This window comes from Arvicola amphibius, chromosome 5 (assembly GCF_903992535.2).
Source record: "Arvicola amphibius chromosome 5, mArvAmp1.2, whole genome shotgun sequence".
NCBI classification, from domain to species: Eukaryota; Metazoa; Chordata; class Mammalia; order Rodentia; family Cricetidae; genus Arvicola; species Arvicola amphibius.
The window spans coordinates 431,627-452,516 of NC_052051.1; the positions used below are offsets into that span (position 1 = coordinate 431,627).

General features: G+C 50.6%; 2 protein-coding genes across 7 annotated transcripts in view; one reads left to right on the plus strand and one right to left on the minus strand.

Annotated features, from left to right (window-relative positions):
* Positions 1-40: 40 nt before the first annotated feature.
* On the plus strand, positions 41-17,676 carry Uckl1 (uridine-cytidine kinase 1 like 1). 5 transcript variants are annotated; one of them, XR_005285584.1, is made up of 18 exons: positions 41-195; positions 6,701-6,891; positions 6,979-7,085; positions 7,174-7,344; positions 7,425-7,496; positions 8,259-8,448; positions 8,531-8,592; positions 9,195-9,211; positions 11,052-11,150; positions 11,261-11,354; positions 11,466-11,528; positions 11,612-11,734; positions 11,828-11,935; positions 12,008-12,164; positions 12,241-12,315; positions 15,206-15,367; positions 15,753-16,676; positions 16,796-17,676. XR_005285584.1 is itself a non-coding variant. In XM_038332184.1 (16 exons), exons 1-16 carry the CDS (start codon positions 83-85, stop codon positions 12,790-12,792), a joined length of 1,743 nt encoding a protein of 580 aa, XP_038188112.1. In that variant the 5' UTR covers positions 41-82; the 3' UTR covers positions 12,793-12,823. The 5 variants fall into 5 exon arrangements, 4 of the variants coding, with proteins under 4 accessions (XP_038188112.1, XP_038188113.1, XP_038188115.1 ...); XM_038332184.1 differs by lacking the exons at positions 15,206-15,367; positions 15,753-16,676; positions 16,796-17,676 and adding an exon at positions 12,692-12,823; XM_038332187.1 differs by lacking the exons at positions 41-195; positions 15,206-15,367; positions 15,753-16,676; positions 16,796-17,676 and adding exons at positions 246-570; positions 12,692-12,823.
* The window catches only part of Dnajc5 (DnaJ heat shock protein family (Hsp40) member C5), a 32,888-nt gene continuing 26,579 nt past the window's right edge, over positions 14,582-20,890 (minus strand). Inside the window, exons 2-6 of one of the 2 annotated variants that reach the window (XR_005285585.2) lie at positions 20,556-20,673; positions 19,322-19,535; positions 18,404-18,575; positions 18,247-18,321; positions 14,582-17,983 (exon numbers count right to left, since the gene is read on the minus strand). Coding sequence is in view for 1 of the 2 variants with exons in the window: in XM_038332189.2 (XP_038188117.1) it covers positions 17,880-17,983; positions 18,404-18,575; positions 19,322-19,535; positions 20,556-20,662 (597 nt within the window). In the remaining variant the exon portion in view is untranslated. The remainder of the gene's footprint in view (positions 17,984-18,246; positions 18,322-18,403; positions 18,576-19,321; positions 19,536-20,555; positions 20,674-20,890) is intronic. The other variant, XM_038332189.2, reaches the window with a different exon arrangement.

The window sequence follows — 20,890 nt, forward strand, 5'->3', positions numbered from 1 at the left end:
CGCATGGCCTTGTGGGGCTCGTAGTCCGTAGCGTGCCAGACTTCCTGCGCGCTTCCCTGGCCTCCGCCAGGTTCGGGACGCCATGGCTGCGCCGCCGGCCTCCGCGGACGCTACCCCTTCGTCCCTACAATCCGCTGTGGCCCCAGACGCGCCTGGCCGCCCGGCCGAGCAAACTGAGACCGCGTGTGAGGACCGGTAGGCGCAGGCCTGGATAAGGCAGGGGCCGCGCTCGCCTCTTGGGAGGGCTCAGCGCACCGGCTTGCATCCCTTCTTAAAGCCCGGGTGGTTCCGCGGTATCTCCGCAGATGGGCAGCTCGGTGTCCACAGCCGCGCGGTTCCTGGATAGGTTTTTGCCTGTTCTTGGAGCCTTGGGGCCTCCTGGGCCGTGTGTCAGCAACCCTCTGCCTGGGAAGAGGGAGGTGGCAGGTGGTCTGGAGGGCCCCAGCAGGACGGAAGGCGGAACTGGCCCGAGCCCTTAGCTTTTGGAGGCGCGGAGAGTGGAAACCTGTTTGACCTGTGTGGCCTGGATTTCTGTCCCTAGCGTTTGCGCGCTTGACTCTAGGCTCTCAGGTGGGTGGCGGGCGTGCTCGACCTTCTGAGTTCCTCGAATTTGATCTCACCAGCTCACACCCACCTGGCGGTCAGCGGTAATTGTGAATGTAGGATGGGGTGGTGATCTCCACCTGCTCGAGAGTTTGGGGGCCCTTTGGAGGCTTTCAGGAGCATGGAGAGGGCTCGGCCTGATCATCACGAGTAGTAACTCCAGGCCACCGCCGCCAGGGGGTGGTGACCGCCTGGAACTGCGCGTGGCACCTCTTTCGGTCTGTTCCGGCTCTAGGACCTAGGAGCACCGCTTAGGGAACTGTGAGCCCGGACGACTTCGGGTCAGCAGGTGCTGAAGGTGGAAAAGGCCAATCCCGGCTAGTTCACACACACCAAGGCATTTTAACTGGTAGCCTGAAAGACTTGGTTTGGTCTAACAAGGCTGAGTTTGTGATACTTTCTAGTTCAGAATGTCTCGATATAACCAGAAGCAAAGCGGTCATAGCCACATCCTCCGAGGGTTCCTGAGGAAACACACTGAGAAAATGGATATTGGGCTGAGATTATAGAGTGGAGGGAAGCTAATGGTGCCCACCCAGAGTCTTGGGATGCAGGTGGAGGTGTGTGAGTGAAGGCTTACATTGTGGCAGGTGGGCAGTAGAAGCCTCTGATCTCCCAGTCCTGCGTCTATCTTGTGATTGTGGCCTTGGTGACTATCTCTGAGCATTCCCAGCCTCTTGCAGGCCTTCCATAGAAGCACCAGAAGGGGTAGCTTGATTATAGATCTTGATGGCAGAGGAACCTTGAGACCTTTCTTAGTCCTTTGGTGGTCCAAGTGATGAGCCTTCCTCTCTTCAGACCTCGCTGTAGACATTTGATTCTGGTTTCTCTGACATAGGGGGATGCAAATTATTATTTTTTTTAAAAGGGAGGCGGATTTCAAATTACTCCCCTCCCCCAAAATTTATTTAGTATGTATATAGTGTTCTGCCTGAAGAGGGCACCGGCTCTCATTACAGATGGTTGTGAGCCATCATGTGGTTGCTGGGAATTGAACTCAGGACCTCTGGAAGAACAGCCAGTGCTCTTAATCACTGAGCCATCTCTCCAGCCCCTGGGAATGCAAATTATAAGGCAGCTCTATTTCCATGATGTCCTCATATGTAAGTTCCTTATCAGTGAGGTCCTCAGTAACCCCTATTTCCTTGATAAGGATAGAGGACTGCAGCAACTTCCTGGTGAGTGATGGCATCTAAACCATAGTTGACAGAGCTGTCGCCTAGTGGGTAGCCAGGGGAAAGTGAAGACTGAGTAGCAGCTTCCAACACTACTTCCTACCTCAGACAACCCTGAGACCTAAAACGGAGGCCTATAGCCAGGTAGCCTGGTATATCCTAGGTTAAGATGAAGTTCAGGGGTCAGGGTCTGATGTTCTAGGGCCAAGTCTAGTAAATCAATAGGTATTGTGAGATCTATTCTGTTAACAGTAACAAACCTGGAATTAGTCCTTCCCTTTCTGAGACCAGCACAGTGTTAGCTTCCCACAGACCTGTGGCCTGTTTTTATACTCCCTGATCCTCACCTGATGGGGTACTCAAAGAACATGACAGGATTCTCTGTTGTGATCAGCCAGCCAAACCTGTGAATGGATTCCCTAGGACCCCTTGACTCTGCATCCCTGCCCAGAACAACGTCAGCCTCCCAGAGCAATCCTAGGCCGTACCCAGCCAACCACCTGAGAGTGGAGGCAGAGGGACCAACTCTGAAAAGGTACACATACATGTAAACATACATAGGCTCCAGTCCTGTTCCAGGTGTCTAGTAGGGATGTAGACATAGCCATGAATTACCTAGACAGTGAGAAGAGCTGCCTCCAAGGTGCTCCCACAGTGGCTCCTTTTCAGGTGTGTGAAGTCCACTTGGAAACTTCCTTTTTCCTGAGCACCTGCCAGACCGTCTTTGTGCTAGAGGCCAGCAGGGTAGGATGAAGTTGCAGTAAGGCCAACCCACCTCAGGAAGAGAACTCCAAGACCAGCAGAACTTCTCTGATTAGATCTTAAGTCAGTAAAGATTTCAGCTGAGGCTGGGACCAAATCTTCCCTTTCTCTCTATTGTGTGGGCATGAAGGTGGCAGTTTCCCTACTGACTGATGAGGCCTGGGTGACCATAGGACTTGCTGGAGCCTCTGTAAGGTGGAGGGTGGCACAGTTATTCTTGGGTGTGCTAGGGTAGAGTTTCAGATTTGTTTATCATTGTAGGAGGCACCTTGAGGCCATGGGAAAGGCAACAAACTCAGCACTGACATTCATCCTGGTCTGGAGGGGCCTCAGATTTCCTTGTCTCCCTGTGTATGCATTCGGGGCACAACCGTATTTCTTCCAGGAAATTTGGGGGAAAAGTACTAGTGGGCCTTCACAAGTACAGCCAATGAGCATACTAGCTAACACTGAAATACACTTCGCACCAACTGGCCTGGGGATTGTGCAGGCCAGAGTCAGTACTATTAATATCTGGTACATGCGCCCTAACAGGATGATCCTCTTATACATGTGGCCTTGGCCTCTGAGACTAACACTGTGTTCCCTTAGTGCGGTAGGGCTCCTGGGGCTACCTAACTGCTGTGCCCCATCCCTTGTATATAGTAAGCTACTGCTGCCAGCCTAGCCTAGGGGTCCAGTACCACCTAGCTCTTCTGCTGTCCACAGGAGTGATTCCACCCATGGAAGACTAGTTCAGGTGGCCAGAAATCCCGAGCTGTCCTTGGGGACGACAGTAGTTCTAAGAGGGAGTGATACTCTCACTGCTAGCACCTAGACCACACATACTTGGGCCACCCCACTGTCCAGGGACACCCACCTCTTAGCCCTCTGTACCTACCTGCATCCTTGGCAATGAGCAGCCCCCCAGCTTACTCTGGCATCAGGATCTCAGGGTGCTGGACTCTTGGAGCAGAAGGCAGGTGAGTTGCAGCAGAGTCCCTGCTTCCCAATGATACTGACCACTCCTGACTTGTGTGATGCAATGACCGTGGATATCTGAAAACAAACCAGCCAGCAGGTACTCCTGGGAGCTGAACTGTGCTCAGGGCTGCAGAGATGGCTGGCTTGGGGTTGTGGGTTGTGGTAGCATCTTGCATTCGCTGTGTCTCTTAATTCTGTTGGTACTAATGAACTTTTGTTGTTGAGGCCAGAAACCCCTTTGTCTGTCTGTGGATAAGAGATGAAGTATTTTATGCTACTTTCCCATCAAGAGGCACCTTTTGTGAGAAATGGGGTGATGCCTAATCTCTGGTTCCAGGAGACAGCTATTAACTTTGAGGAGGACAGGGGGGCTGGGCTAGGTACAGACATAGCTTGAGGCAGATTTCTGGCCAAGTTCTCCATGATCTGCTTGCACCTGGGCACTCTGCCCATCAGCAGCACAAGCCTTGGAAGGGATCTTCACGAGGGTGAAGAGTCACTGATGGGGAACTTAATTTCCCCAGGGAAGCTGGTACTTTGAAAATCAGGGAGATCAGGAAAGCAACCCCAGCCTGTTACCTCCTTTGCTCAATTTCTGTCTGGATATCTTGGCTTTGTGTGTCCTTGTGTTTACCAGTGATGCCCAAGACACAGCCTGCAGGTAGGCAGTGCTAGGAGTCCTATCAAGTTGTTCGGCCTTCTTGCAAGTCAGATGCTCTGCCTTGGAGTAGTTTCCTCCCAAAAGCTGAGGACAGCTCCCTGGGGTAGGTGGAGGAGGCCCAGTGGGGAGACAGAGGACCTGAACTTGATTTTTGTTTACTGTGGCCTCCCAGAGCTACTCTGCGTGCTGTGGTCATGTTGCCCCTAGGGACCAGAGCAAGACTCAATCTGGAACCCTAGGGAATCTCTGCTCTTTCCTCTAGCTGGGGCCCCCCAGCTCTTGCCCACTGGAAAGGACAGCCCAGTAGATAAGCTTCACAGATCCGATTGTTTACGTGGATGGATTAGTATGTTCAGGTGAGCAACCACTTACCCTCTGTCTGGGGTCTGGGGACCTCATTGTCTGGGTAAGCTCATCATTTCGTTACCTGTGCCCCTCACATGCTATCTGTCCCTAAGACCCCTGACTGGCAGACTCAGGTCTCCGTATTCAGATGTGTTGTTTATGCCTGGCTCCATGCTCTCAGCTCCTGCACTTGTCTCCAGAGCAGTGGAGGTGAGGCTGAACTTAACAAGCTGACTAATTATTCCCTGTGCTCATTCTCTGAGCTCTGGTACGGATGGATGGTATAGAAACAAGCAGGCCTACTGTCTCTGTCCCCAAGGATGAGCGCAGTGTGTTTTCCTGGTTGGATACAGATGAACCCATGATGCTCACTGTCCCCAAACTGGGCCAACCCAGAGGTAGAAAGAAACTGTCTAGGGCTACATCCTGGTTCATTAGCCAGGATACTTGTTCCCATCTGGACCTGCCAATCTCCCCCATTCACCTCAGGTTTACCTGGTATTCCATACAGTGTTCTTTCTCATGTGGTACTCCAGACTTTACCAGCCACTGCACAAGGAACTAGCAGGCACGTCCATCTGCCATTTCTATAGGTAGCCCTCCTACCCACCAAACACTATCGTACATCACCAATGGCCACAGTTCATCTTGACCCCACATGAGTAAGACACAGCACGCCAGGCAGAGCCACTGACCCGAGAGGCTCTTGAGAAGTTTGAAAGCCGAGGCTGGGATCATGTGACCTACCCAGATTTCCTTTCAGGCAGTTGGCCAGAAAGTGCCTCTGTTAAGCATATGTCTTGTTCTCTTAGCACTTTTTAAAATTAATTAATTTTTTAAGATTTATTTTTATTTTATGTGCATTGGTGTTCTGCCCTCGTGTGTATCTGTGTGAGGGTGTCAGGTCCCGTGGAACTGAAGTTACAGGCAGTTGTGAGCTGCCATGTGGGTGCTGGGAGTTGAACATGGGTCCTCTTGAAGAGTAGTCAGTGCTCTTAACTGCTGAGCCATCTCTCCAGCCTCCTCTTAGCACTTCTGCATCAGGCTGTACCTCAGGGAAAGCGGCAAGTATTAGGTGATGCAGCACATTGAGCCTCTGTAGAAGCTGCTTGTCTCAGGGTTTCTACTGCTGTGAAGAGACACCATGACCATAGCAACTCTGTTATCGTCACAGCAGGAAGCATGGGGGCAGACATGGTGCTGGAGAAGTAGCTGAGAGTTCTACATCTGGCTCCACAGGCAGCGGGAAGAGAGTGAGCCAGTAGGCCTGGATTGAACTTCTGAAACCTCAAAGCCCACCTCCAGGGATCCAGCAAGGCTTCATCTCCTCGTAGCATCACTCCCTGTGGGACTATGGGGGCCTTTTTATTCAACCCACCACACTGCTCCTTCTCAGATGTGAAGGCCATGGCTGGAAGTGGCACCATCTAGAAGTGCAGACGAACTGCAGTATCAGCAGGGTTCTGAGTGCCCACCTAGCATGAGTGGGAAGCCATGGGTGTACAAAGCTACAGATCTGCCTCTAACCTTCTTTGGGTTGCATTTCCCTCTTGCACTCTTGGTTAGTCTTTCCTTCTCTATCTTGGGTCACCATCTCAAACCACCACCACATAACATGCATACGTGTGTGCACGTACACACATCAGCCACGCAGGTGGCATTTACAGGCTGCTGGAGGTTTCTGCTTTGGGAGCACAGAAGGAGTCATACTGAAAAGTAGGTTCTTCATAGGTCTTCTAGCCTCCCTTCTTTCCTACTTTCCTTGACGGGGTGCCAGACCAGGGAAGTTTCTAGAACATATAACTTGTCACTGGAATTGGGCCAGTACATTGTACTCTGGACTCCTGGGGCAATAGCCATCCTCCAGGGCAGCAGTAACTGGACTATGTTAAGGAAAGGGGCACAGTCCTTGATGGGATCTTCCCTACCCACCATAGTCCACAGAGGGATAGGCTTGTGACTCAGAGATTGTGTATACCCTCCTGTGTCCTCTTGCCACTCATTGTTGTCCCTTGTCCTTGCTGTGTGAACAGTCTAAGGTTTTGTGGCCCCGTTAACTCCTTGGATCAGCTACAGGTACATTTCTTGGGCACACTCTCCCCAGTTGAGCCCATATTGTACCTGTCCCTCTTGGGCATGACCAGGGAGATTGACAACTGTTGACTGAGGCTGAGCACATTCCTCTTCACAGCAGCAACACAGGGTCCTTGGACAGACTCCTCCCACCCGTGGGTACCGGGCGCTCGCCCCGGAAGCGTACCACCAGCCAGTGCAAGTCAGAGCCACCCCTGCTCCGCACAAGCAAACGCACCATCTACACAGCTGGGCGGCCACCATGGTACAATGAACATGGCACACAGTCCAAGGAGGCCTTTGCCATTGGTAATAACAGTGTGGGAAGGCACCTTGGGGATCAGTCTACATGGTCAGCCCAGTGCAACTAATGGCAAGATAACCTTCCACCTACAGGCTTGGGAGGTGGCAGTGCATCTGGGAAGACCACCGTAGCCAGGATGATCATTGAAGCGCTAGATGTGCCCTGGGTGGTCCTACTGTCCATGGACTCCTTCTATAAGGTGAGGCCCTGCTCATCTCTGCCAGAGTACCTCCTTTGCCCCTACAAATGTAGGCCTATGGTCATAGGGCTTCATCATGCTCCCCTAGGTTCTGACACAGCAGCAGCAGGAACAGGCTGCCTGTAACAACTTCAACTTCGACCACCCTGATGCCTTTGATTTTGACCTCATCATTTCGACCCTCAAGAAACTAAAGCAGGGCAGGAGCGTCCAAATACCCATCTATGACTTCACCACCCATAGCCGGAAAAAGGACTGGGTAGGCCCATGGTCTTGGGGCTCTTCCAGAGGCTGCAGGGGCCTGAGCTGAACATTGAAACTCCCTGGGTTCCTTTGCAGAAAACACTGTATGGTGCAAATGTCATCATCTTTGAGGGTATCATGGCCTTTGCTGACAAGACACTGCTGGAGGTGAGAGCTTGCTGGGAGCACCCACCCCACAACACCCTGCCCCATCCCCACGGCCTCCATGGTCTGTGCTCTCTGAACAGATTGCTCCCGATCAGATGCTTCTAGATGAACCCTCCTGGTGTCTCCTAGACATTCAAACTGCTTTGTACCATTAGCTAACTGACCACTGCAGTAGGACGTGGCTTCTGGGGACCATAGTTCCCTTGATATGGGATGTTGGGAGCTATACTTCTATTTCCCCTGCTCTTGAGATTCTTCTTTGTTGAGGAACAAACAAGGACTTAAAGCCAGTGAGTTTGAGGGACTTTGCTGCAAAACTCTGGCCCAGGCCAAGAGGACTCTTACCATCTCCACATGGCAGCCCCAATCCCCACATAGCTCCTTCAGGATTCACCTATCACATGCTAACTGGAGGAGGCCACACCCTGAACTCTCAAAGCCCCACTTCTCCAGTGTTCATGGGAGGTGTAACGAGTAATATGTCCATCATCCTGCCAAGTCCCAGTTCTGCCTGACTTGTCAGTTGTCTCCATTCTGTACCCCACACCCACACGCGTCCTAATGCACACTTCCTATGAGTGCCCCGTACATACACTAATGGTTAGGCCAGTGGGTATCCTGTAGGCAGCTGACCCCAATGATCACGGCCCATAGACCATGAGCTGATCATGTTGCCACTCTGGCTCTGTGGATCCTCTTCTACTTGATGGTGTCACTGCCTCCTGCCTCAACCCTATGCACTGGCTTGTTGTCCCCACCCAGCTCCTAGACATGAAGATCTTTGTAGACACAGATTCTGATATCCGACTGGTACGGCGGCTACGCCGGGACATCAGCGAGCGAGGTCGGGATATTGAGGGCGTCATTAAGCAGTACAACAAGTTTGTCAAGCCTGCCTTCGATCAGTATATCCAGCCCACCATGCGCCTGGCAGATATTGTAGTGCCCAGAGGTGAGCCTGCCAGCCATGTCTTCCTGCCAGCGGGGCAGAAGGGCCAGCAGGCTTCTGAGTTATCCTCTTTCTTCCCCTCCAGGGAGCGGGAACACAGTAGCCATTGACCTGATTGTGCAGCATGTTCACAGCCAACTGGAAGAGGTGAGTCAGCCTGATAATACCCAAAGTCCCTGTCTCTCTGCTGTCCCCCCCACAGCAGCCTGCGCACTCCACCCCACACATCCACTGTCCCCTACAGGTACTGACTCTTAAGTGTTCTGAGCCTGCTTCCTAAGCTTATTTAAATGGCCCAGCCCTCTGTGATAGGCAAGGGGACTTGGCTATGCATGAAAGGGTGCACTCCTGTCCCTGCCAGCCATGAGAGTAACAAGGGTGAGCCACTATTTACTAGTCTAGGATTATAGACTTCAGCACTGAGTCCCATGTCTTCCCTTTCTGAGTGGGTCACTCTACAAGTGATATTTTCCCACCATAGGGCCGGCATTAGGTGGTTCATGGCTGTGCTGTGGTGTCTGGCTCTAGTTCTGCCTTGGCACTACTACTGCAGCCCACGGGTCCCAGCCCAGCCTCTCCCCACTTCGGAGGTCCTTAGAAGCCTGCCTCCTCCTGTAGTTTGCAGACCCTGGGCTATTTCCACATGGGGCTGTGGATGTCTGTCACTGGGGTTAGGGGTAGCCTGGCTGCTTGCCCTGGTCACTGATGCATCACCCGTTCCCTTGTGTCTCCCTGTGTTGCTGCCACAGCGTGAACTCAGCGTCAGGTAAGACTCCACAACTCTCTGCAGATTTGGAGGCATTTCCAACATCTTCATAGAACTCCGGGTCGGCTGTCACCTAGCCAAGCAGACAGTCAATCCATACCACAGGGGTAGAGTGGTAAGCAGCCTTGCTGCTGCTCCCCACTGGCAGATAAGAACACTAAGGTACAAAGAAGTTAAAGAATTTTCCCCAGGTTTTTTCTGTTTGGTTGGTTGGTTTTGGTTGTTTTTTTTTTGGGGGGGGGGTTGTTTTGTTTTCTCAAGACGGGGTTTTTCTGTGTAGTCCTGGAATTCACTTTAGACCAAGCTGGCCTCAAACTCAGAGATCCATACAGCCTAACTTGGGGTCCAGCCACAGAGAACAAAGCTGTTCTCCTGGGCCAGCACTGCCATTCATGATCCAAGACAGGGACCACACTGACATGTCTCTGCAACCATAAAGCCCAGGCCTGCATCTAGGCTGATGTTATCTTGTAAAATGAACCGTACGATGGATCATAGGCTCCGTTGACTCTCCCTGGGGAGTGGGGAGTGAGGGTTTGGCTTTGCCTTCTCCACCTAGGCCCTGCCCTATCCTAGCTTAGTCTTCAAGCTGTAGCACAACTCATGCAGAAGGAGCAATTGCAGCATGAAGCTGGGATAGGGAAGATCTCGTCAAGCCACTGTGTCCCACTGGATGCCCCAGGAGTTCTAAGCCGGTGTTGGAAATGCCTCCAGGACCTTCTAAACAGCCCTGCTTCCTGTCCTTGCATGAGTCTCCACTTGGCCTCACCAAGACCAGGGTGCCACAGACCTGTGCCAGGGCCCTTACAAAGCCTCAATTCTGAGAAAAATCTCCAGGCACAGCCAGTTCCATTTTCCAATTTTTTTGGTCAGCCAAGGAAATGGCGGCTGACCCCCTTGGTCTCCTCCAACTCCAGGAAGTTACTGGTGAGCAGAAGGGGAAAACGTCTGGGTGTAGGTGGTGCTCTCCCCTCAGGCACCAAGGATGTCAGTGCCAAGACAGCTGCCAGCCTCCTGCCTCAAGTCTTCAGTCAGCTGGTGGCCCACAGGGTACCTTCTGCAGGGACTTGGCTGATCTCCCCACTAAGTGTTCTTCTCTCTGTTCTTTTCCTCTTTGTAAACCTGTTTCCTGCCTTGTTCCCTCCCTGAACACGCTCTTCACCTGGCGAGCAGAGGAAGCTGCGTTGGGATATGTGAGCAGAGCAAGCTCTGATTGTGCTGCGCTGTGTGCTGCCCCACGCCCTGCACTGCTCCTGCACTTTGTACTTCAGTGACCCCTCCCTTCCAAGATCACTGTTTGTACCTTTTCCCTCTAACCAGCCCTCCCTCCTGCCTCTGACAAGTCCTTGGCCCTCCCCTCCCCAGGCTTGGGTTTTGGGTGGGGTAGCCTTTGGCACCGAGCCCTCCTTGCTTTGCTCTCCCTCCCGAGGGACTGCACACTACTTGGGGGATGGATCTGAGTGGAGCTTGGCCCTACAGCTTACATGTTGCTCCCAGGAGAAGTTGGGGACAAGCTGTCCATTTGGAGGCTGAGATCTGTTCCCACAGTAAGCTCCTTTCTTCCCTATGTCTGACCTCTCTACTTTATCTGAGTCTAGGAGGGGACACCTCATGCCTCAGCCCCCCAGCATTCTCCTCACTGAGAGTGTGTTCCGTGTTCAGAATTGAGCATTCTCACTTTTGCCTGGCATTTTAGGGGACAAAGCATTTTTCTTGGGTCAGCCATAGCCAGCAGACAGCTCCCACCCTGCACATGCCCGTCCCCACAGTGATGTTCAGATGTCCTCTGGGTTAGAAAGGGACTTTTGGATAAAATATTCCAATCATTTTGTATCTCTAGGGCTGCGCTGGCCTCAGCCCACCAGTGCCATCCCCTTCCTCAGACTCTGAGTGTCCTCAAGAGTACACCACAGGTACGAGGCATGCACACCATCATCAGGTAAAGGCCCACCTATGGAGAGCTACCTCCAATTCTGTCGTCGTCCTCCCCCCCCCCCCCCCCCAGGTTCTGGTCCATCCCGTTCTAAAGCTTGCTTATTCCACTATCAGGGACAAGGAGACTAGCCGGGATGAATTCATTTTCTACTCCAAAAGATTGATGCGGTTGCTTATTGAACATGCGCTGTCCTTCCTACCCTTCCAGGTGTGGGCTTGTGGGAGGATGGGTGGAAGGTGTCAGGCCATCCTGGTGTGGGCTTACGATGGGGGGGTGCTCAGCCCTGGCTGTTCATAGATACCCCACCTCACTATGTAGGACTGCACTGTACAGACCCCACAGGGACAGGACTACGTGGGAAAGTGCTATGCTGGAAAGCAGGTAAAGGCAGTAGCTGCTGGGGTAGGAGGCTATGGGCTGGAGCCTTCCTGCTTGCAGCCCACTCAGCTTCTATTCCCTGCTAGATCACCGGCGTGTCCATTCTGCGTGCAGGGGAAACCATGGAGCCTGCACTGCGTGCCGTGTGCAAGGATGTGCGCATCGGCACCATCCTCATCCAGACCAACCAGCTCACAGGGGAGCCTGAGGTGTCCAGCCAGGGAGGGCTGGGAAGTTACAGTTATGCCCAAGCCCATGGGGAGAGATGTGGGGCCCTACTCTGACCTTAATATCACTTACAGCTCCACTACCTAAGACTTCCCAAGGATATTAGCGACGACCACGTGATCCTGATGGACTGCACAGTATCCACAGGAGCCGCAGCCATGATGGCTGTTCGTGTGCTCCTGGTAAGTGGACCTGGATGGGCTGCAGGTCGGTTCCCTTGGTGTTGGAACTTATCCTGTTCCCATGCTACACAGGACCATGATGTGCCCGAAGACAAGATCTTCTTGCTATCCCTGCTCATGGCAGAGATGGGTGTGCACTCTGTGGCCTATGCATTTCCACGTGTGAGGATTATCACCACAGCGGTGGACAAGCGTGTCAATGACCTTTTCCGTATCATCCCAGGCATCGGTGAGGCTGTTATAGTCCAGGGGCATGGCTGATGATCTAGGAGGACCCAGTCACACAAGGCCATTTCTTTTTGCAGGGAATTTTGGCGATCGCTACTTTGGGACAGATGCAGTTCCTGATGGCAGTGATGAGGAAGAGACAGCCTCTGTGGGTTAGTTCCCAGTCTGAGCTACTCTCGTTTCTATCCAACCTCCTGGTCTGGGATTGCAGAGACAACACATTAACTTATTGAATTTAAAAATGTTACTGATGATACTCAATTTACAAAATAAAGCTTCAGAAAAATGGAGGTGTAACAGAATGTATTCTGGGTTGGCTCTGCTGAGGCAGTCTCCCCAGGGTGTTTGTAGTAGTTTGAATAGGTTTAAGTCCCCATAGATTCATGTGTTTGAATGCTTAGCCCACAGGGAGTGGCTATATTAGGTGTGGTCTTGTTGGAGAAAGTGTATCACCGTGGGGGGTGGGCTTTGAGGTCTCATAAATGCTCAAGCCACGCCCAGGACACAGGCTCCTTCTGCTGCCTGCAGAACAAGATGTAGAACTCTCAGCGTCTTCTCCAGCACTGTGTCTGCCTGCATGCTGCCATGTTTCCCGCCATGATGATAAGGGACTAAACCTTTGGCTGTAAGCTAGCCTCAATTAAATGGCTTCCTTTATGAGTTGCTGTGGTCGTGGTCTCTTCACAGCAATAGAAACCCTAAGATGTTGAGAATGAGGTCCAGCTTCTGCCCGAGGGACAAGGTATTCTTAACCCTGCATCCTGCTTTCCTTAGGATTGAAGCTCATTCACTCACTGTCTGATGGAGATAAGGGAAGTAGAGTCTCCAAATGAACCACACAGCTAGATACCCACCTGACTTGGACCCAGAGACAGGGTGACCTAAGATTCTGTGTATAGGAGGCAGCCTCTGTGACCATTTCCTCCCAACATTTACATTACCAGAAGAAACTGGTGGTTGTGGGCAGCTATGGCAAGGACTGAGCCATGGAAGAAAACCCAGCTTAAAGATGGTCAGAGCCTCAGGTTCTCGAACCAGTCTCATGCCTGGCCCCACCTTGCTGCTACTAGACTCTAGAGGGTAAGACAAATGCATACTGACAGCTACTGAATATGGGCTGTGACAGGTAGGCTAGGAACCTAAGACAGGCTCCCCCAAACCCTATTCAAGTTTGGCGTGTGCCTATTTCCTACTTGTAATGAGTTGGGGACGGGAAGTTGACGAGTAGAGGTGATCTTACAATGGTGGGGAATAAGGTGAGTGGTTTGTTCAAGGGGCAGCCAGGCACTGGTGACGGAGGACCAAATCAGAGGTCGGAGCACCTCTTCTGTAACATGGTAAGTAGACCCTATCCCATGTCTCCAGGCTCTCTCACACTTTATGCTAAGAAACTGAAGATAGATTATTCTTTCCAGCCTGGTTTTCCCAGAGGAAGAATTGAGGACTACTGTGAGAACCTGGGTAGGAACCAGGTCCTTCCTAGGAGGGTTCTACCCAAGTCCAACCAGGATGATTGGTTCCTGAGAACAAATCAAACCAATATACATATGTGTACAAAATCCAGCTGCCTTAGCAGGGACTAACAAGTTCTTTTCTTTATTCCGGACAAAGCATTTAGAAATGAGGTGTCAGAACTGATGAGGGGTATTCACAGCTAGATCAGAAAAATGGAAATGAGGCCTCAGCCCACAAGGGACTCAGCAGGGGCTAACACAAGGTGCCACTTCAGTGCCAAATTCATGAACAGAATTAGGCAGGAATCACTTATAAGACACACATCTGGTCTGCAGTGAAAACATTTATTTTAGGTCAACATTTAGACAGGTCACCATGCGGAACCACCACAGCTTTCAGCTTGGCCCCTGGAGGCACACCAAAGTCGGGTAGCCTGGGCCGGCAGCAGCTTGTGCTCTGCTGTATCCAGACTTCAGTAAATGGGTAAAACTGGTACAGGCTTTCCATGCACTTACATTCAACTCTTAAAAATTGTTCTTAAATTAAAATTTCTTCCTCCAACTTAGCATGAGACACTTCCCTAGAAAACCATCTCCCAGCAGCACAGCCTGGGGCACTGGACAGAGAGCCCCTGCCCAGGCTGTCCTCTGTATGCACCTTCATTACTGATGTCAACAGGTGCTCACAAACTGGTTTTAGCATTTCAGGAGAGGAAAGCTTCTAGTTATGTCCCAGACCTCATATATTTGATGGTCAGGTGAGCTTGGCATGGTCCCGAGGGATGTATTTGGTATGGTCACCCTTGTGACCAACATACACAGCTGAAGCCAAATGCTGGCCAGGGCCTATGCAGTGCAGTGCATTCAAGTACATGTACCTGTACGTACATAGTAAGTTTAGGGTTTCCTTTGGTGTTTTGCCAAGAGACCCTTCCCCTGCCCAACACTTCAAGAAACCACAGGCTATTTTGGAGCCGACTTTTATTGTACTTGTTGTTTTGCCACCAAACAGCAGCATGACAGGCCTGCTGCATGATATATACATATACACATATGTACACACACCAACACACACCACAGCCCACACTCACAGCATGTGACAACACATACTGTGCTTGTGAGGATAGTAAAGATGTGGCTTTTGCTATTTCCGTAGGAGGAAAACTGAACCAAAATAAAAGGACAGGCCAGTGCTGGGACACACGGGTTCACAGCTCAAAACCCTGGGAAAAGAATGAGATCAGTCATGTTTTACACTGTTCACAGCTACCCTTCAATAAAAGGTGCACTGAAAGCCAAGGAAGATGGTCATGGCCCACCAGTTCTCCGTACCACAGCACCTAGACTCTCCAGGGACAGCTTGAATGATGGAGACTACCAGCTGCAACAACGGCAGCTTCTTTGCACAAGATTTACCTGGAATAAAAGTCATGGGTCAGCAGGACAAGGGGCACTGGTATTAGTAAAACCTGGCACCTGAACATCTGAGAAGAGACTTGGCTTTATGATTCGGGAACAAACCCAGTAACCGACAACTTGGGAAAGTTTCCTGCTAACCACATTAAGCACTGATTTCTTTTCCTAACAGGTCCCCATTGGGTGCTGGCTGTGTTAACTGAACATCAGAAGACTAGGAAGGGTTATAAACATTGCACAGAAGAATTATCTAAAGTAATTTAAAAACAGTCAAAAGGAAGACAAGGAAAGACCACATCATTGGGCACAAACAGAAATCTACACTCTAGCCTTGGTGAGATGGGTCCCCGGGGTCCCTCCTAAGTACTCTCTGTAGGTCAGAAATGGTCGGTTTCTGGTTCTTAAGGGGCATCCACTGCACTGGATGAACTTCTTTACATTTAATAGTATTTGGTCAGGAATAGTCAGGCTGATCCTAAGACTCACCAGTTATGCTTAGGTCAGGGCAAATGAAATCAAGGAGACTTTAGATCAACTCAGCAAAACCCAGCAAGGGAGTCTGCGTTCAGGGATAGGTCAGGGAGTTCAGTGGCCTTGGCAATCACTATTACCACCTTCAAACTGTTGTACATATTGATGGTTTTAAGTTCAACATGATTTACTTAGCTTTACAAATTCAAAAAGATACTAGGTTTGACCTCTGCGCTCTCACCCAACAGCACCTCCCTCACTGGGATAGAAGAGAAAGGGGCCACAGAGCCGCAGGCAGGAGGACGTGCTACCAGTCTGCAGCTTTCTACTCATAACCTGGTTCCTGGCCATCACGGTGAAAGGGCACCAACATGAGGGTGATGGGACCAGCACCCCAGATTGTCCAGTGGCCTCTTCTTCCTTTGTTCCAAAATAGACCAAGCAATGAATTTCTCATTCTTTTTTTTTTTTTTTTTTTGAGACAGGGTTTCTCTGTGTAACAGCCCTAGCTGTACTAGAACTCAGAGATCCGCCTGCCTCTGCTTCTGGAGTGCTGGGATTAGAGGCGTGCGCCACCACTACCCCGCTAATTTCTCATTCTTCTACTAGATTTGTTTGAGTAGGGATCTTACTGTATAAAGCCCAGACTGGCCTGCAACTCAAGGTCTTTCTACCTCCCTAGTGCTGGGATTACAGGCAAGTCCCACTACGTGTAGCCATAGGTCTGATGTTTACAAATTATTTCTAACTCAGTATGATAATGAATAGCCCTAAAATCCTATAAAGAATAAAACATACAAACCCATAGTAGGACTTTGAAGCCAGCTTCTGGCTCATGTAATTCTCCTGTAGGGTCAGCTGGGAACCCTGGCATCAATGTCTCCCAGGACCTGGACAGGCCCCTCAATAACTGCCAAGTTTGCACTCACAATGCAACCTCTTCTTGCAGCTTCCTGTCAACCTGATCTGATCCCTGAAGGCCCTGGTGAGCAGGGGCCAGGAGGTGGATGGTGGTTTTGGAAACACATGGTGGTTTGTCTGAGCTACCACATGAGCCTTCTCCTTCTTCCTCTGTACTGGAAATGCGGACGGTCAGTAGCAGCCAGCAGAAGGTTCTGGAGGAACCTGGCTCACTGAAGTCTGGCACAGCTAATCCAGCTAACTCTAAAAGGGTAAGGTGGTTCGAAATCCCTGGTAACCACATTTTTCATCTCTGCCCACCATGGTACCTGTGACTAAGACTGGAATACTGACTGGAGAGAAGTTCACAAAGTAATTCTGTGGCTTGCAGCTGGCATCCCAGGTCCAGTAACTGTCACCAAAGCTTCCCTAAAAGTCAACCCTTCCGAGTCAGGGGCACCAGGAACCCAGCACTCCAGCTCTGCCAGAGGCATGGATGACGACAGATGGAGCTCTGGCAAGCACAGGAGGACTCTTTATAAGCAGCTACATGCCACCCACAACTGGACTCAAAGACTTTCTGACTATGGCTAAGTGGCAAGTGCTACCATTTGTGGTTTTTAAAGTCCCCCAAAAAAATAAAAAATAAAAATGAACAAGGTTGGCTTGAGGAATGTGGAAGATGACCCAGGAATGAGGAAAGGAGGCTGTGGCCCCGTCAATCCAGCTTTTGACCTGGAAAGGTGCAGAACAGAGACAAATGATTTCCCACACACCAGCAAGGGACCTGCCTCCAATGACAGGATTTCAGTCCACAAGGCCAGCAGACCCAAGACAGAGACACTACAGAGTGTGCTCTCCCTTTCAGAAGGGCATACCTGCACTCTCCACAGCAGATCTAACAGGAACCCATGAAAGCTTCCCAACACGAACACTGATGCTGGTGGTGCCTGGGAGGATGGGGCCCAGCTCCCTCCTTCGCAGGTGAAATCAGAACCCTGTCTGCAGCCTTGAGGATGCGATCAGAGCCATGAACTAGACCATGTCACAGGACACAGAGGCCAACATGGAGATGTAGCTCCAGGTGCCTACCTGACTCCTGTAAGCACAAGGAGACAGCTGAACCTCACTGGACCCACTTGGCTGAAAACCCAAGACAGCACTACCATCCAGTTAATTCAGCCCAGCTGCGGCACATCCACAACACAGACACTGAACATAACCCATACATGCTATTAAACAAAAGGGTAAAACAGAAGAAGACCGTAGCTACACTGCTTTAAATACTGCATGCTACGCACTTCGTGTATCAAGGATTGACAGATGGGTGGGCTTAGAGGAGGTGGGAGGGGCCCTGACAAGCCACAGCAGGTCAGGTTGACGGTTGCCTCCCCATCTCAGTGACTACAGTTCATGATTCTAAGGTTGCAGTGGCCAGGTGCTGATTCATCCTCTAATCACAGCCTCTCCTGAATTTAGTTGAACCCGTCGGTGTGGTAGCTGGGGTGGGAGTCAGCCGTCAGCTGGGTGGTCTCTGTGGCGGATGCTGGCTGTATGACAATCGGTGTGTCTGTAGCCTCTGAAAAGTAAGCAGGCAGCCTCATCGCACAAGGGCAGCAGCCGTATTGTATGCCCACCGACATGGTCCTTGCATCACATCATTCGGCCACCTGGACAGACACTCGGGAGAGGCTACTTGCAGACCTCCACCCAACACACTTTCCTCAGGTCACACCAGCCCCCGGCCCTCCCCACCTGCCTGTCACCCTCCCCACCTTTGGTCCCTCAGATCTACGGCTACCACAGTTCACGGGCAGGAACAGCTCCCTGCACCTGCTTTACCTCAAGTGTCCACGTTCACACCTCAACAGTCCCAGATGCCACCACAAACACTCTCGGCACAGTGTCAGTGCCCTCCTGTTTGACAAGACAGTTGACACCGTTCAGGGCCAGTGCTGACTCCACCCCACACTCACAAGGTCCAGGGGTGCCCACTCACCCCTCTCATCAGACTGCAGCTGGGCCTCCAGGTCTTCAGGTGATACATAGAACTCCGTCTCTTCACCCTCAGGTGCCTTGGGCTTGCATTTCCCACAGCAGCAGTTAAAGCAACAGCACAAACAGCAGCAGCAGTAGCAGCAGGTGAGGAGGCCACAGACAACAAACAGGGCCTAGGAAAGAGAAAACCGGCACTGTACAGCCTCAAAGGCCCAGAGGCCAGAACAGAAGAACCCCATAGAGAAAACAGGACAAGAACTGCAGAGTATACAGTTAATGCTAAGGGTATCTAGATTTCGGGAGAAGGTGTAGACAGAGTGAACTTGCAGGGGGAAGGCAGGAAAAATAGAATAATAAGTAATTTATAAAGAGGGGACTGAGCACAAGCTGCCATGAAGTTCTATTCAGTTTGCCTGCCTTTCTGAACTCAAAGGTTTAACTTTCCCTTTTGTTCTTTTCTTTCTTTCTTTTCTTTTTTTTTTTAAATTCAGATGTTGGCCAGAACCTAAGTATGCTTTCTCTGGTACTTTGGGCTTCCTTACTCTTTCTCTGAAGTCTTACTCCCAACTTTCTGTAATGCAGCTTGTCTGCTGGTATGTAGCTGACTTCCATACCTATTCAAATGGCATAGCTCTCTCCCTCTTAAATTCCCATCTACAATGGATTTCTCTCTAAAACTATAAATACTGAAGACTAACCACTAAAAGCCAAGTCAGGCTTCCTAAACCTAAGGGTTATGGCATAAGTCACTCTGACTTTGTATATGGCTGACAGTTGCACAGCACACGGAGGACAGCTCAACCAGAAACCGTCAAGAGAAAGGAGACACAGATCTTTCGGTGCCTGCAGTCCTACTAAGCACTAGAGTTTTCAATGCCTTCAGGGTAGCAGCTCACACTGACTGCCGCCCCATCCTCACCTTGGCCCACCAGCTGGAGAGTACGAAGTAGGTGTTGACGTTCTCTTCCCCAAATTGCTCGGCCACATAGAGCCCCAGCGAGCCGTACTTGTCATATATGTTTCTTTTCGTGGCATCTGTCAGGATGGCGTGGGCGTTGTTAATCTCCTTAAACTTGTCTGCAGCCTCTGGGTTATCAGGATTCTTGTCGGGGTGGTATTTCAGGGCCAGCTTCCTGTAACCAAAACCATTTCCTGGCTCTACCTTGGTCTTACATCTCACATTCATCCATCAGAGTCCAGGGGAAGAGATGCTTGCCCATTAGCATTTCAATTTTCAGCTTTCCAGAGATCTGGCTCATCAGAGTGAAAAGATGTCTCTGTAATTGCTTTGGGGTAAGCTCCCCCACCCCCGACTAGGATTCATGCACAAGGGAGTCCTGAGGTACTAAGGTAGGGGTCAGCTTATTGCACAGACTTCTAACTTTCAAAGGGAAATCCTACTGTCATCCCTGGTGTCCTGACCAGCTAACTGCGTATGTGATAGCAGTGGTGGCAGAGGAGTGTATACTGATGACATTCTAGCACAACACAAGAGACGACCACAGGAATACTGAGGCAGAGATTCCCCTGCCCCTCAGGTTACCGTATAATATTGCACCTAAAAGCTACATTCTTCAAATCCAAACAGTCACAACAGGATAGGGAAAAAAAAGACCTTGCTGGGCGTGGTGGCCTTTAATCCCAGCAGAGGCGGGTGGATCTCTGTTGAGTTCAGGCCAGCCTGTCTAAAGGACAGGCTCCAAAGCTACAGAGGAACTCTCTCGTAAAACCAAAACCAAACCAAACCAACCAACCAACCAACCAAACAAAAGCAAAAAACAAAACAAAAACCCACAGATACCCTTTTTGCCTCTGTCGCCCAAGTGTTAGGATTAAAGGCATGCACCACCATGCATGGCCAGGATAACAGTTTTAAATTTTAGGATTAAACTATACATGCAAGAATGAAATGCCAACTGTTAAAGAATCTGCCAAGAAGCTGGACATGGTAGCACACACCTTTGATCCCAGCACTCGGGAGGCAGAGGCATGCAGGTATCTGAGTTCAAGGCTAGCCTGATCTAGCCAGGGCTACACAGAGAAACCTGTCTTGGGGAAAGATGAAGAAAAAAAAATGTCTGTCAAGAAAAATGCATGTCATGGTTCTTGGGAAAGTATACATTTGCGTTTTTCCTTGGAACACAGCTGCTTACCGGTAGGACTTTTTAATGTCATCCGAGGTTGCATTCTTGTCTAGCCCAAGAACATGATATAATGATTCCCCGGAGGTAGAGAGTGAGCGCTGCCTCTGGTCAGCCATGTTAGATTAATCTACAAAAGAAGATAAAGGAAAATATGGAGAAAAGTTGAAAACCGGTCAGCAAGATACTCAGTGGATAAAGGCACTGCTGTCATCCTGACAAAACTCACATGGCAGAAGAGGAAAATATCTCCTAAATTACCCTCTGATCTCCTAAGTGTGCTGTGGTATATGTGTCCCTCTTCTACCTCACAAATAAGTATGTGGGGCGAGTTTCTGAAAACTGAA

Bases quoted from the DNA above. Each gene is read 5' to 3' on its own strand.
- Uckl1 (XM_038332184.1), top strand. From the start codon at position 83: ATGGCTGCGCCGCCGGCCTCCGCGGACGCTACCCCTTCGTCCCTACAA. The intron at 11,735-11,827 runs GTGTCCAGCCAG...TATCACTTACAG, and splicing joins AGCTCACAGGGGAGCCTGAG to CTCCACTACCTAAGACTTCC. The intron at 11,936-12,007 runs GTAAGTGGACCT...CATGCTACACAG, and splicing joins TGGCTGTTCGTGTGCTCCTG to GACCATGATGTGCCCGAAGA.